This window comes from Trachinotus anak, unplaced genomic scaffold (genome assembly GCF_046630095.1).
Source record: "Trachinotus anak isolate AG129_WGS33_773 ecotype Australia unplaced genomic scaffold, CSIRO_AGI_Tana_v1 ptg000026l, whole genome shotgun sequence".
In the NCBI taxonomy this organism is placed as follows: domain Eukaryota; kingdom Metazoa; phylum Chordata; class Actinopteri; order Carangiformes; family Carangidae; genus Trachinotus; species Trachinotus anak.
This window is the reverse complement of record NW_027273877.1, coordinates 11,706,275-11,722,276: the sequence shown is the minus strand read 5'-3', so window position 1 is coordinate 11,722,276 and position 16,002 is coordinate 11,706,275. Positions and strand designations below refer to the sequence as shown.

The 16,002-nt window shown below is 44.2% G+C and overlaps 2 protein-coding genes across 2 annotated transcripts in view; both read right to left on the bottom strand.

The window, feature by feature from the left end:
• LOC139609597 (NLR family CARD domain-containing protein 3-like) overlaps positions 1-16,002 on the bottom strand; it is a 267,945-nt gene that overhangs the window by 116,838 nt on the left and 135,105 nt on the right. The window contains exon 8 of the mRNA XM_071464400.1: positions 12,396-12,572. Coding sequence (XP_071320501.1) covers positions 12,396-12,572 — 177 coding nt within the window. The remainder of the gene's footprint in view (positions 1-12,395; positions 12,573-16,002) is intronic.
• On the bottom strand, positions 496-9,819 carry LOC139609630 (protein NLRC3-like). Its single transcript, XM_071464499.1, has 5 exons — positions 6,247-9,819; positions 5,959-6,132; positions 5,692-5,865; positions 3,555-3,601; positions 496-3,399 (listed from the first exon to the last, which is right to left on the bottom strand). The coding sequence occupies exons 1-5, from the start codon at positions 8,007-8,009 to the stop codon at positions 2,858-2,860; spliced, it is 2,700 nt and encodes an 899-aa protein (XP_071320600.1). The 5' UTR covers positions 8,010-9,819; the 3' UTR covers positions 496-2,857.

The window sequence follows — 16,002 nt, the reverse complement described above, 5'->3', positions numbered from 1 at the left end:
AGATGTTACTATAGTTAATAATATTAAAATAAAAAATAAAACAATTTAAGAGATGTGTTCTAATACTCCCAGTAATAGTCAGGTAACATAACAACCTTTTATCTATTTATTTATATTATTCTCTTGAGGTTCATTTGACAATTTTTTTATATTGAGAATGAAGGGTATGCTGTCAAAAGAAAGGCCCAGGGGGCCACAACAAAAATATTAAAACCAATCTTTTCATGGATAAGGAAGCCTAACAAGGTAACCAAGAGGTAAGAAACAAATTGGATGATCAATAATTGTTTTTAGGGTATTTTATGGCTGATTTAAGACACGGGTCAAAACCGACCCGTTAACATAAGAGATAGTAGCAGAAAGCTAACACAAGAGGAAGGTTAAAAACTGCTCACATTACCTTCAGAGGAGAAAATAATCTGCATCACAATGTTGGTTCAAAATGAGACTAAACTTCAACCTGGAAACAGGAGGAGGAGGAAGGAGTCTTTGTTTCTGTCAACATCTTTATTGGGCATCGTGTCACAACAGAGTAAACATTAATACAGACACAGACAATTACAAAAACAGTATTAATTAATACATCCTCATTAATAAATAGAAAACAACAATAATAGAGCCAGGGGGAGAGACCTACATAAAAAATATTGAACAATGAGCACAAATCCACAGTTTTTGCAGCTTTCTTATTTTTCTAAGATATTCTTTTGGGCATTTTTGCCTTTATATGACAGAACAGTAGAGAGTGACAGGAAAGGGGCAGAGAGGGAATGAAACTTTTTTGGATTGTCTGGAATCTGGAAACATAAATATCATGATAGTGGAATAGCCTACTGTATGTCTTAGCAATAATTTGTAAAAATATATCATGTACTGAAATTACTACATCATGTAAGCTACATTGGTGTGGAGATGGACGCATAGCTGTATGCAGAATATGATTAAATTTAATTTTATCACAAACCATTTATCACGGCCACTAGTGGGTAGCAACTGTTGGGAAGCTCAAATCGTGTGGTTTCACATGATATACTTATGTCAGTTGTGTGATGAGTATTCTGCCAGCAATTTAATAGAGACGAATGGGTGCGATTTGGATGCATTCAATTCAATTCAATTTTATTTGTGTAGCGCCAAATCCTAATATACATTATCTCAAGGCACTTTACAGGGTAAGGTCAAGAGCTTACTTTGTTACAGAGAAAAACCCAACAGTTCCCACAAAGAGCAAGCGCTTGGCGACAGGGGGGAGGAAAAAGTCCCTTTTAACAGGAAGAAACCTCCAACAGAACCGGGCTCAGGGTGGGCGGCCGTCTGCCTCGACCGACGCATCTGTCGTATATGGTTATTCTGCAGTGCCAAAGACATTACTGTTTCTGAAATGTGATAAGGAAATTTTACTGGGGCACAGCAGAGCTATACTGGGGCACGTGCCCCAGGAAAATGGGTCTGGCAACGCTGATGATATAATTCTTTAAATTTATAATTATTGTTGTTAAAAACACCAAACAGTACATTTTCCAAGTGAAGAGAAAAGTCAACATCAGTGTTGTCAACAATAAATCGGGAAAAATCTTTCCAGAATTTGATAGTATATGTATGCCAGAACAGGTGTAGCATTGTTTCTGGGTACATTTCACACAATGAGCATTGGTTTTCTTTTTTAAATTCAAGATAATAATTCACAGGAAAATATCTGTGTATAATCCTAAAAGAAACTTCCCTTGCCTTATTGGTAAGAAGATATTTGTAAGGAAAAGTCCAGACATTTTTCCAGTTCATGTTATCAACAAATCTAGACCAGTAGGATACAACACTAGGGGTGCTAGTAATATCTCTTTAAACAATGAGCATATATACCAGTTACTATTTCTTAAAGTTGTAGTTAGGCAGAGCTCACCTACTGATGTTACTTCAGGGTCAAGGTTTGGTAAGAAAACTGGTCTTTCTGTTCCTTTTAGGAGTAAAGAGTCAGATAAAGATCAGAAACTGATCACAGAAAAGATGTTCAGTTGTAGTTTGACTACACAAACGTTTAAAAACAACCAGTGGTATAGTCTAATTTGTTTCACTGGATATACTGTTGATTGACTTATAATGACCTAATTTACATCATCAGTGATTTTGTATTTTTCTTTATTTTAAAGGGAAAATGGGTATTATTGCCAGTTATTGACAAAGTGTCATTTCTGTTTGGTTGCTGTTAAAGTGCACTAGAATTTCTTGATTTTCTTTCACTTATCCGGGGTTGGGCTCGCAGTGGCAGCAGGTTAAACAGAGAATTCCAGGCATCTCTCTCCCCAGTAACGCTTTGCATTTCCTCCTGTGGGATCCAGGAGAAGCTGGAAAGCTGGAAAGCATGGGAAGGAGGCATCCTTACCAGATGCCCAAACCACCTCAGCTGGCTCCTTTTGACATGAAGGAACAGTGGCTCTATTCAGAGCTCCCTGCGGATGTCAGAGCTCCTCACCTTATCTCTAAGGCTAATATAAGGCTTATATCCACAATGTCATTCTTTTAGTCACTACCCAAAGCTCATGGCCATAGGTGAAGGTTGGAATGAAGATTGACTGGTGATTTAAGAGCTTTGCCTTCTGGCTCAGTTCCCTCTTCACACAATGGTCTGGTACAAGGTCCGCATCACTGCTGACGCTGCACTGATCCGCCTGTTGATCTCCCACTTCATCCTACCCTCACTTGTGACCCAGAGGTACTTGGAACACCTTCACCTGGGACATTGTTTTCTCTCTTGTATGACAGTGTACCTCTAGGTCCCTCCTGATTGGCTGGATGCATGGGCCTGGCCGGGGAAGTGGTGGCTGCTGGTCGGCTGCTTCACAATATCTCTCTGCTACACTCAGCACAGAGACACTGAGGAACCAGACCACCAGAGTCCAAACCCAGGATACAGAGGCTGAGCGAAGGTGGTGTTGAAGGTGTGGAGGTGGATCAGTGAGTCAGAGGAGACTCTGTAGAAGGACAGAGAGCCAGCAGGACAGTCCACATACACTGCTACTCTGTGAGACACTGAGGGGGGAGGGGAGGGGGAGGAGGAGGAGATATCTGTTCTTATGTTATTGTGCCAAACATAGTAAAAGCCATCACAGCAGTTCAGACTCCAGGACTGATGGTTCCCTCCAAACACACAGTCCGTACTGTTTCCTCTCCTTCTGATTCCTCTGTAACTGACTGATATATAAACCCTTCCACTCCACTCCACCTCCCAGTAACAGCGACCAGTCAGACCAGTTCCACACAGCAGCTGAGCCCAGTGGTCAAATCTGTCTGGATGATCAGGATACGACTGATGCTCCTCCACATGAGTCACCTTCCTGTTGTCGTCAGACAGTTGGAGCTTTCTGTTCACTGTGTTTGTGTCGAGTGTGAGTTCACAGGAATCTGATGGAGAGAAGGAGACACATCTGCAGTTATTGATCTATCATCTGATCAGTTATTGACAGTCTGATCATGACTCATGACATCAGTGATGTGACAGTTTGAAGATGGTTGAATGTGCTGCTTTGTTTTCATGAGTGAATGAAAAACACACTTACACTTCCTCAGACCTGGTCTCAACCACCGGACTCCAGCAGGCTCCACCCTGAAAGGAGGAGGGGGGTCAGACCAGCAGCTTCTCTCAACATGCAGACATGGACATTACATGGCTCTCACACACACATTGTTTCATGATTGTGTTCAAATGGAGGCTTGTATGTATGGATGGACATCCACAGAGAAACAGGAAGTGGAGTCTTTATCTTGTAATTACACAGAGCAGGGAGGAGACATGGAGAAAAGATTTCATCATTTGTTTTCTCCATTTGATCTCAGTTGTGGTGTGAGACACTTCTGTGACTCTGAAGCTGCACAAACTAATGTCACAGCAAATAAGAAGAAGACACAAAGAGGCTCCTTCATGAAAATTATAAAAGAGCTGTAGCTTCACTAGACTTCCTCTTCTTACAGGACAACGTCTGAGCCTCACACACACACACACACACACACACACACACACACACACACACAGTCCTCACTAAAATGAGCTTCATGTGTGTCACTTTGCTCCACAGTGTCTCAGTCTGTGACATGTTAGATGAATAAATCTGACAGATGATGTTCACAGGTCACTGAACAGTTTTGCAGAAACATCAGACCTGATGTTCTGTTTATTCATCAGCTGTCACACAGCAGCAGGAACCATACGAGCTTCTGTCGCCACATTTTGATTTGACTTAAAGTCCAGAGGAAGTCAGAGAAACTGTAGAGCAAAGAGGAAGAGGCTCAGAGAGGAAGACTAGTGAAACTACAGCTGCTGTACAGTTTTCATTAAGGAGCCACTTTGTGTCTTCATCTGATCTGGTGTCAGATTTGTTTGGGCAGCAAGACACAGAGACTGAAAACAGCTGTTTCATGTTCAAAACATTCACTCAAAAACACTAATTATTCTGTTCACAACAATGAGGTTTTTTTAACCAGTCCTCCAACCTGAACAACAACCACCCTCTGATGCTACCCATAGGAGTGTCTCCTGAAATAGTGCTCCTGCAGCGGCAGCTGTCCCTACCTCCGTTGCCATGGTTACTATAATAAAGGTCAGTCCAGTTTCCTCTCTCGTATGACTGTGGTGTGACTGTGACTGATTTTTTGTGTGAGAGTGAGTGCTCTTTGTCTGTGAGGAGCTTCTTCTGTCCCACCTCTAGGTCCCTTGTCCCACCTCGTTCAACTTTTATGTTGCGCTCCTATTTCCCCTCCCCCTTGAGCAAAACATCAAGTGATTTGATTTGGGAAGTGGAACTGATTTGGGTTCAAATAAGTACTTTCTCAGCGTTAGCTGATCTTTGTTGTCATGGTTACAATAATAACAAAGAACAGTCATGGATAATAGAAACAACATAAACTGCTACTTCCACATAGGAATCGAACACAGCTTTCCTGTGTGATATTCCTGTGTTTTGTTGACCCATCCATCCACTCCAACCTCCTCCTGACTTTGACTTTGTCGCTCAATAAACTACATCAACGTGCTTTTCCTTTTGCTCCTGTCATGATTATTAATACCACTCGATGTTGCCTAGCAACAAAACCCAACTATGAGTTATAATAACCTGCTGACAGACGACCTATGGGCTCATTCGTTATAGGAGGACACTCTTGTGGTTTTCAGCTGGACAGCTGGAAGCCTCTGTATAGTTATTACATCTGTATTTACGGTAACCTAAATACAACAGATCTCATAATCACAAGATCAGGATCTCAGAGAGGTTCAGGTGATTATTGATCATCAATGTTTTAGAAGAAAGAGACATGATGGTGTGACCTGAGTGAATTCTATTTCATTTCCTCCCTGTTTGCAGACACTGGGAGATTCATGTCTCTGAGCTGTTGGTTTTATTATTGTTGCTCAGTTGTTATTAGTGCATTAACACTGAACAGGTCTCTACAGTGTTACGACCCTAATGTTGTGGTCTGGTGTGGTCTTGTGTTGTTGCTCTCTCTCCTTCTCAGGTGTGGCCCCTCCCTTTATGAAACTTTTTATTATGTTACTTCCCCTCATCCCCTAGTTCCTCATCGGTTAACATAACAAAAGTCTCTGGGATTGTTCTGCTAAAGCAAAGAAACAAATCTATCATCAGCTGTGACAGAGGAAATGTTTCCAGCTTTTCTCCTCTATTAAACAGTGTCTGTCCATACCTGAGAGAGTCCCGTCTCCAGTCTTGATGCTCCAGTCCAGCAGACAGCTGCTTCACTGCTGAGCCTCCTGGATGATTGTAGCTCAGGTCCAGCTCTCTCAGATGGGAGGGGTTGGATCTCAGAGCTGAGGCCAGAGAAGCACAGCCTTCCTCTGTGATCAGACAACCTGACAGACTGCAGACACAGAAAACCACACACAGGAATCCTCTGTCAACACTTGGTGGTCTGTTAAACAATCATCGGATAAACAAGTTGATGAATTCAGACCTGAGAGTTTCCAGTCTACAGTGTGGACTCTCCAGTCCAACAGACAGCAGCTTCACTCCTGAATCCTGCAGGTTGTTGTTACTCAGGTCCAGATCTCTAAGACTAGAGGACTGGGAGCTGAGGACTGAGGACAGAGCTTCACAGCTTCTATCTGAGAGGTTACAGTGACTCAGTCTGAAGAGATGATAACAAGGAATTAAAGAAGAGAGGAATTTATTTCCTTTGCTGTTGAACAAACAGAAGTATCTTTACATAAAGATGAATAAATCCAACTATCTCTACACTTACACAGCTTTGTTAGAGGCTTTGACCACTGGCAGCAGCCTCAGAAGAGCCTCCTCTGAAGCAGAGTATTTCTTCAGGTCAAACACGTCCAGACCTTCTTCTGATGACAGTAAGATGAAGACCAGAGCTGACCACTGAGCAGGAGACAGTTTATCTGTGGAGATACGTCCTGATCTCAGGGACTGTTGGATCTGCTCCACTAGAGAACAGTCATTCAGTTCATTCAGACAGTGGAACAGGTTGATGCTTTTCTCTGCAGACAGATTCTCACCGATCTTCTTCTTGATGTACTGGACTGTTTTCTGATTGGTCTGTGAGCCACTTCCTGTCTGTGTCATCAGACCTCGTAGGAGAGTCTGATTGGTCTGCAGTGAAAGACCCAGAAGGAAGCGGAGGAACAAGTCCAGGTGTCCATTTGGACTCTGTAAGACCTTGTCCACAGCTCTTGGGTAGAAGTTTCTCTCTGTAGATTGGACTTTTCGTCTTTCAGACTTCATTAAGGTTGATTTCTTCCCTGACATCAGATTGACTCCAGAGTTGATGAAGGTCAGATGAACATGAAGAGCAGCCAGAAACTCCTGAACACTCAGATGGATGAAGCAGAACACCTTGTCCTGGTACAGCCCACTCTCCTCTTTAAAGACCTGTGTGAACACTCCTGAATACACTGAGGCTGCTCTGATATCGATGCCACACTCTGTCAGGTCTGATTCATAGAAGATCAGGTTTCCTTTCTGCAGCTGCTCAAAAGCCAGTTTTCCCAGAGATTCGATCATCTTCCTGGTCTCTGGACTCCAGTGTGAATCTGTCTCAGCTCCTCCATCATACTTGACCTTCTTCAGTTTGGACTGAACCACCAGGAAGTGGATGTACATCTCAGTCAGGGTCTTGGGCAGCTCTCCTCCCTCTCTGGTCTTCAACACATCCTCCAGAACTGTAGCAGTGATCCAGCAGAAGACTGGGATGTGGCACATGATGTGGAGGCTTTGTGACATCTTGATGTGGGAGATGATCCTGCTGGCCTGCTCCTCATCTCTGAACCTCTTCCTGAAGTACTCCTCCTTCTGTGGGTCAGTGAACCCTCTGACCTCTGTCACCATGTCAACACACTCAGGAGGGATCTGATTGGCTGCTGCAGGTCGTGTGGTTATCCAGAGGCGAGCAGAGGGAAGCAGTTTCCCCCTGATGAGGTTTGTCAGCAGCACGTGCACTGAGGTGGACTCTGTCACATCAGTCAGGATCTCAGTGTTGTGGAAGTCCAGAGGAGGTCGACACTCATCCAGACCGTCAAAGATGAACACAACCTGGAACCGTTCAAACCTGCAGATTCCTGCTTCTTTGGTTTGAGTGAAGAAATGATGAACAAGTTCCACCAAGCTGAACCTTTTCTCTTTCAGCACATTCAGCTCTCTGAAGGTGAAGGGAAATGTGAACTGTATGTCCTGGTTGGCTTTGTCTTCAGCCCAGTCCAGAGTGAACTTCTGTGTTAAGACTGTTTTCCCAATGCCAGCCACTCCCTTTGTCATCACTCTTCTGATTGGTCCATCTCTTCCAGGTGAGGCTTTAAAGATGTCTTCTAGTCTGATGGTTGTTTCTGGTCTGGCTGGTTTCCTGGATGCAGTTTCAATCCATCTGACCTCATGTTCATCATTGACCTCTCCAGCCCCTCCCTCTGTGATGAAGAGCTCTGTGTAGATCTGATTCAGAAGGGTTGGATTTCCTGCTTTCGAGATCCCCTCAAACACACTGTTGGGATCGCAAGCCATGAGTTCTGAGAAGAACAATGGAGAGGCCTACAAGCCACTCCAAGGCCTGAGTGTCAAACCATGCATCCTGAAGGGAACAATAGAGAGGCCCGCGTGCTTCTCCTGAAGCCTGACTCGAGCCATGCCTCGTGGGGAGAGCAAAGGAGTGGACTACATTTCCCTCCAGGCTATGGAGCCAAAACCACCCCCACAATTCACACCTAGGTGTAAAATCGGAGTTTGAAAGAAAACTCCGCAAGGGCATTGGCCGCGGCCAGGCATCCCCAGCAGGGGTCCCCGGTGACGTCACTCAGGTGATAACCCTCCTCCTGCGCTTCATTCCCGGGCACCAGGTACAGTAGAGAGCTCCTCCAGCTCTCTCCGTGACTCGGCTGCTGAAAGGGAGCAATCTGCAACATCTGACCTTTTTCCACAAGTTCTTCAAGCCCAGGTCACAGTCTCCAACCCGCAGGCCGAGCGCACAGATGCTGTGTTTCTCTTCTTTCGGATCCGACGTAGATCGCTGTGCAATCAGCTGATTTCACGTCCTGTGAGGACGAGCGCCGACTTTGTTAAAGACAAACAAAGTTCACCGTCCCTCATCTGTGATCTTCCCGCTGCCGCCGAGGAACTCATCACTGTCACCGTCAGGAGAGCGAGACACGAGCCGCCGAGCTCCCAGCCGAGGACCGAGCTGTGGAGACCCAGAGACTTTCTGTTCTGACTCCGGAGGACCGGAGCAGCTCACAGTCAGAGGCTGATGTCTGGGCAGAGACACAATCAGTGTCATCTAGTGAGTAACCAATGTTTGTTTTAGTTATAGTTGAATTATAATCGGTTTAATATTAAGTGATGTTATTTTGAATAATTATTACTCTTATTAATAAATCCTGTTATAATTTAACTCGTCGTTGTCTGTGATTATTGTGACTATATTTGTGATAACAGCTGGATTCACAACAGTCAGTGCTCGAATTTACCCTTCAACCAACCTTCTGAGACTGTATTCTGAGCCATCAATTTGGTCATTGGTCCCTGGTGACAGGGTGGTGCCCCGAGGTTACTACTTGTAGTAAACATTTATATATATATTGGTGATTATCACTGATAATCATTAATATGATAAGCCAACAACCAAATTGCTCCTACCTGTGCCCCAACACACTGAATTATTATTCTGCTACAAACAGCAGAACTAAACACCAGTCAAATATAAGGTTATAAAGAACAGGAAGTAAATATGAAAACATTATTTACCACACAGAAGGATTTAAAGTACTGTTAATTTATGATGAATTAATTATCATTAAGATATATAGACATGCTCATATAAAAGGCTGGGAGATATGGCGAAAAACCTCATATCTCAACAGGCTTAAGAGAAGCAGTAAATGTGCAATAAAATACAATACTATGAAAATGTAACAGTAACATAATGAGTAGATTTTAACTTTAACTTACCTTTTATTTTTATCTTAAAACATTTTAACTTCTACTAAAGTAAAAAAAAGTTCAACTGTAGTTCATGAGGCTTCAACGTCTGAGTCAAACTAATCTTCAGCGTTCAAGTCATTTTACTGTGAAATTCCCTCTTTGTGAAGCTCAACAAGGAAACTGTTCAGAGCTGAACTTGATGAGCTTTAAGTCCAGAGACACTGATGATGCTCTGTCAGATCCAGAGGAACACACAGGGATGATGGTGGACTGGACTCTGTGTGTGACAGTGGAGCTGTTCTCAGATCAGTTCAGACTGCAGCACTGAGAGTCATCTCCACTTCTTCTGGTTCCTCTGTCAGTCACTGCTGGATCAAGCTCTCCTCTCCACTCTCACCCGTAGAGAGACTTCCATCTGTGTAGAGAAGAAGAAAGCAGAGGAGATGAATCAGTGTTTACAGAGACTCACTTCATCAGTCAGTGATGCAGCAGGGACTTCAGTCCTGTTCAGACCAGATGTGCAGCAGCTGCTTCCTCTCAGCTCTCATGTTAACGTGTTGGAGTGAACACACTGAGCTGGAAGCTCACAGACCTGCAGAGACGTTCAGCATCAAGTCTGTTCACTCTGCACATTTCACTCAGTCCACAGTGGAAACAAAGTGCTGAGTCAGCAACAGGTCAGTGATGGGTTCACTCCTGTTACCTGTCAGCTGATGTCACTTTAAACACAGAGTCTCTGTGTGTTGATCAACATGTGAGCTGCTTCTGAAACATCACCTGACTGAACATGGAGGCTGTCACTAAGAGCCAGGGACTGTCAGGCTCCATCACACTGATCTCAGAGCTGTGACACAGATGAAACTGATCAGCTGTTTAGTGTTGAAACCAGAGAACAAACAGTCTCAGATCAGATTGGACACTTTGATGAATGAGGACACTGTCTCTGTCCATCTGTGAGGCTGTCAGCTGGAATCAGCTTCATTTCCTGTACACATCAACACAACAACAACAGTCGTCTTCACATCAACTCACACACATGATCACAACAAGCTTCTGGCTGCTCTGATTGGCTGACTGTTGTCTCTCTCTCTGTCTTTCTGTCCAACCCTGAAGCCTGTCCCCGTTCTCCTCTCACAGCTTCACTGAGGAAAGCAGCCACTGAGGAGGTTGGAGGTTCACAGGAAACACTGGATCTTTGCTCTGATACTAACTGTGTTTAGTACAATACTGCTGAGAGCAGCATGGACTGACTCCGCCCCTCTACTGACCTCAGAATCTCCAGTCTACAGTCTGGACTCTCCACGAGACCACGGAGATCCTTCAGGGCTGAATCCTGCAGGTTGTTGAGACTCAGGTCCAGTTCTTTCAGATGGGAGGGGTTGGACTTCAGAGCTGAGACCAGAGAAGAACAGCTGATCTCTGACAACCTGCAGTTCTCCAATCTGAATAAAGAATCAAAGATGTAGATCAATGATTGATAATCAATCAGATTTGTCCTGATCAATGATCTTTGTCTAAAATGAGTAGAGTGACTTTGTCCTTCTGTTATTGTGGATCTTCATCATGTCAGTACAACACAACATTGTCAACACAACAGTTGTGTGTGTTGTGTTACAGATGAAAACACACACACACAGTTTGATCAAACAGACATTAGTCCTGACACTTCACTGAAATCTACTGAAAAAAAGAAGATTGTTTCTTCACTTTCTTTGGACAAATATTAGTTGTGAGGATCTTGTGTATGTTGTTGTGATAAAAATGAATTGACTTGAACGACTAACACTAGACATTTTCTCCAGTGGATTTAGAAAACATGAGTCCTCTGACTGAGAGAAATACGAGTGTGTGAGCTGTGAAGGTTGAACTGAAGTGAACAGACATTATTCATGACAAGTGAGTGAAATGAGCTGAAACTGAAGAATCATTCTCAGTCTGAGAGAAGAACAACTGGAAACATGAGACAACAACTATTTACAATGTCATTCATTCATTCACAGTCAATGGATTCAACTTGTGTGTGAAGCTTCATTAGCTGTGGATTCAAGATATAAGATCTACAACAGTGAACTGACCTCAGAGTCTTCAGTCTACAGTCTGGACTCTGCAGAAAACCACACAGACCCTTCACTCCTGGATCCTTCAGGTTCTGGTTTACACTCAGGTTCAGTTCTCTCAGATGGGAGGGGTTGGACTTCAGAGCTGAGCCCAGAGAAGAACAGCTGATCTCTGACAAACTGCAGCCCCTCAATCTGAATAAAGAATTAAAGATGTGAGTTTGGGAGACAAAGTTCCTGCTTGAAACCACAAAGAGTCAAACAGACAAAGTAAAAACAGCTCTCATTAATATTCATGACAACATGCTGCTGCTTCAATAAAGACGTAGTGACTCCACCTCTTCAACTCTGCCAGCTCCACCTGTGGCTCCATCTATACAAACTCATGTTGTGCAGATTCTACTAAAGATCCTCAAGTTTTCAAAGACAACAAACATGTCAGGCTGAAGTTTGGAGACATGAGAACAAATGTATAGAAATATATATTAAATTCACTAGTTGATGGAACGGCAGAGACACAGACACCTGGTGACTGAGCTCAAATATTTAACACAGTCAAACCTACAGGATTTAAAGTGATGAAACAACCTGTTGCTATGGCAACTTGGCTTTGAATATTGGAGTCAGTACGAACATCACAGAGCCTTATAAAAGTGTTGGGACCATCAGCTATTGATTATAGATCAGTTATTGTCTGACAGATTCAATGTGTTTCTGTTGGTGTTTTAAAAAGACATGAGGTGAAAGTTGAAGAGAAACAGTCACTGGACTAAAAGCAGAGAAGAAGAAAACAGACTTTACCATGAAGATCCTCAGTGTGGATCAGTATAATATCAGCCTCATGTCTGCAGCTCAGTGTCAACACAACTTTCACATCACATTCATCTCAGCACAGAAAGAAAACATGGAGTCTGACCTCAGAGTCTCCAGTCTACAGTCTGGACTCTGCAGAAAACCACACAGACCCTTCACTCCTGGATCCTGCAGGTTCTGGTTGTAGCTCAGGTCCAGTTCTCTCAGATGGGAGGGGTTGGACTTCAGAGCTGAGCCCAGAGAAGAACAGCTGATCTCTGACATACTGCAGAACCACAGTCTGTATAAAGAATCAAAGATGTAGATCAATGATTGATAATCAATCAGATTTGTCCTGATCAATGATCTTTGTCTAAAATGAGTAGAGTGACTTTGTCCTTCTGTTATTGTGGATCTTCATCATGTCAGCCTTCTACACACATCATCCAAATGTCAGCACAACATTCATACAGCTGTTGATGTGAACACAGGTTGATCAGCTGCTGCTGACCTCAGTTCAGTCTGTGATCAGAGGAGAATCAGAGGATTCACGTCTGTTTAGTCTGTTCCCTCTCTGACACTACAGACATCAGCACAGAAACAAAACACTGAGGACGTGAACAAACAGTGAGAACTCAGTCACACTGTTCAGAACAAACATGGTGGAGCAGCTTCAATGTTCCAAAGTCACCAAACAACTGCACAATGTCACATTTACAGGAGGAGGGAAAATATTTCTCTGTGTCCACATCTTTAAAGAAGAACTTGTGTCACTGTTGAGAACTTGAGGAGGACGAGTGCTCGGCCTCAGTCTACCACCGGTGTTACAGCCCATTCTGTGAGCCGTCAGATTCTGTGACCTGCAGCAACAACCAGTTCACCTTCAGGTAACATTCAGAGCCTCCTGCTGGAAAACACCACAGATTTATTCAGCTGATCTTCACTGAATGAGGAAGTAGAATTCATCTGATTTTCACATCAACCCCCCAGTGAGGAGCAGACTGAGTGAGGACGGGGTTAATGAAGGTCACAGAGCAGAGATCAAACCTGTGCTCACAGTCCTACAACCCTTCAGCTCAGCACAATGTCCACGGTTTAGGTCTGATAGTTGATGAACAGAGTTTCTCTGAGTGTCAGTGTCAGTCTGCTCTGGTAACTGCTCCTGAACCACAGTCACATGACCACTTGTGTTATTCATGTGATTAGAAGAAGCTCCATTCTTCAAGATCAAGTCTGAACTTTTGTTGTGTTCTCACACAATCAACTAGATATGACATGAAGGACACCTGGAGCGCTTTGAGTTCACAGTGCACAGGTTCAGAGAAGCACAACGTGGACTTGAAGAGAACAGAAGTGAGAGCAGCTCAGTTCAGGTAACAGGGACCAGACTGATCTGCCAACAAAACCCCTACAGCCAACCTCCCCTGGAGCTCAGCTTTCAGAGCAGGCTCCTCTGCCTCTGCTGCCAGCTCTGTGTATCTGAGCTGTTTCCTCTCAGAGGCCGTTTCTCCTGCGTCCTCCCATGGTACTGTCAGCTCCACAACATACACAAGCTGCTGTGTTTCTGACCACAACACAACATCTGCTCTCAGATCAGTGGCAGCTGTCTCCTGAGGAACTAGGAGCTGTTTTCCTGGATCTCCTCTGATTGGCCAGTCCCTCCCTGCCTTCAGCTGCATCACGCCTGTTCAAAGCTGCTTCCTGAGTCCTTCACCCTCACCAACAAATCAAATCCATCTTGTCTCCTTCTGCCTCCAGTGAGTTCACCTCTGAGCTCTGACTCTCAGTGGCTGCTGGGAGACACCTCAGCACCTGCTGATGTCTCCAGGTGTGTGGGCCTGGAGACAGGCTTGTTTTAGCCCCTGATAGAAGGAGCCACATGAAGCTCCACCTGAACATAGAGGACATGTTGGCTCCTCAGCTGTTTATTCACTATGATGTTGGGGAGGTGGGAGCTGCTCATAAATTGCTCCCAGCATCAATCTAATCCTTCCTACCTCCATGTCCCAGCTGAGTTTCCTCTTGTCTCCACTTTCCCGCCTCAGCCACTGGCCCTGCTTTGATCTGGTTTGTGTTGCAGTCTGAAGGTCTGTGGCTTCCCATGATGCTGCAGTGCTGACATCAACACACAACAACAGCTGCAATATTTGTTGGTTGCAGAGAGCTGCAGCTTTGCTGGTGTTCAGATCAGCAGCAGCAGCAGAAGATCTGTGAGACTGTTGCAGTTTGATTCTCATCAACTTTCTGATTTTAACATCAAACTCTGTCAATTCTCTGCTGCTCTGAATCACAAACACTGTGACTGCTCTCATCCAGGGGCCGAGTGGGACCCTTCATTTTACCTGGAGATCACCAGTCCCAGCTGTTAATAACACACAAAGACAAACAGCAGCTAACACAAGCACAGGGCTGCTGCCCAACAACTAGCAGCTAGCTATACTAGCCACATTTACTATGAGCTGAGCTAGCAGCTAGCTACAACGCCCCTCTCTGTGATTGTGGAACATTTCTCTGCTTCCTCCTCCAGTATTTGTTCTTCTTCATTCTTCTCTGCTCCACCTTTCTCCTTCTCTTTCTGCTGCTGCTTCAAACCAATGTGAACAGTGAACACACACGTTCCCTGATAACACCAACAAGTCTCTGATGACTCTGTACCAGCCCCACTTCACAGCTCTTATTGGTCAGCAGCTGACCAATCACAGTTCAAGGCACATGGGGGTTGGACCACCTGAGGAGGGGCCGCTCATTCACCCCCCTACTGCAAATATAGACTTGGTAGTGTCTGACGTGCTGGGAGAGACAAGAGGCTGCGAGGTTCAGTTCAGGCTGCAGGATGGTGCAGTGAGGTAGACCACTTTTATATAACACAATATTATTAGTCTACACAATAATCAGTCCGGCCCCGGCCCCCAAACGGTCCCCGGGGATTCTCCTGACCCTCCCCATCACCACTCTGCTCCTGGTCTCATCTTCCTTCTTTCTCTTCACTGGCTGATTTTTTAAATCCTCACACAGAAATCCTGAAAATGAACCAACCAATGAAAAACTGGAACTTCACAGATTTGAACTGAATATAAAACTACAACAGCTCCAGTCAGTGAACTGACCTCAGAGTCTCCAGTCTACAGTTTGGACTCTCCAGTCCAGCACACAGCTGTTTCACTGCTGAATCTTTCAGGTCGTTTCTACTCAGGTCCAGGAGTCTCAGATGGGAGGGGTTGGACTTCAGAGCTGAGGACATGACTTCACAGTGAGTCTCTGAGAGTCCACAACCACAAAGTCTGTGATGACAGAAAATATAAAATGTGTTAGAATAAAATCAGACAGTTTGTAATAAAAGACACTGAAGTTAAAATGCATCTGATGAGAAAAGATGATGATGTGATGAACATCTGCTCTTCACATCTGTGGCTCAGCTCATCTGATCTGATTGTGTTTGACATGAAACAATAATTCTCATCACTCTCTCTCAGACCTGCAGAGTTTCATGGGAATCTTTGTTGTGCAGATGAAGGAGGGAAAATGATGTTACATTTCTGCTTCCATCATATGATTTGATCCAGAGTCAGAATCTTGTTCAGAAAAACAGTTTTATTCTCCACTGTTTTTAAACTGACTCCAGATTGCTTGGCTCTGCTGCCTCTCTGTAGAAGTCAACACACACCACTGCATAAAACACATCTGGCTCATTGTGGTGAATCAGTGGCAGCGCCCACGTTGATCCATGAACA

Coding starts and splice junctions, on each gene's coding strand:
- LOC139609630 (XM_071464499.1), bottom strand. CDS start 8,009: ATGGCTTGCGATCCCAACAGTGTGTTTGAGGGGATCTCGAAAGCAGGA. Junction 6,133..6,246: donor AAAGCCTCTAACAAAGCTGT/GTAAGTGTAGAG, acceptor TCATCTCTTCAG/ACTGAGTCACTGTAACCTCT. Junction 3,400..3,554: donor GAGACCAGGTCTGAGGAAGT/GTAAGTGTGTTT, acceptor TCTCTCCATCAG/ATTCCTGTGAACTCACACTC.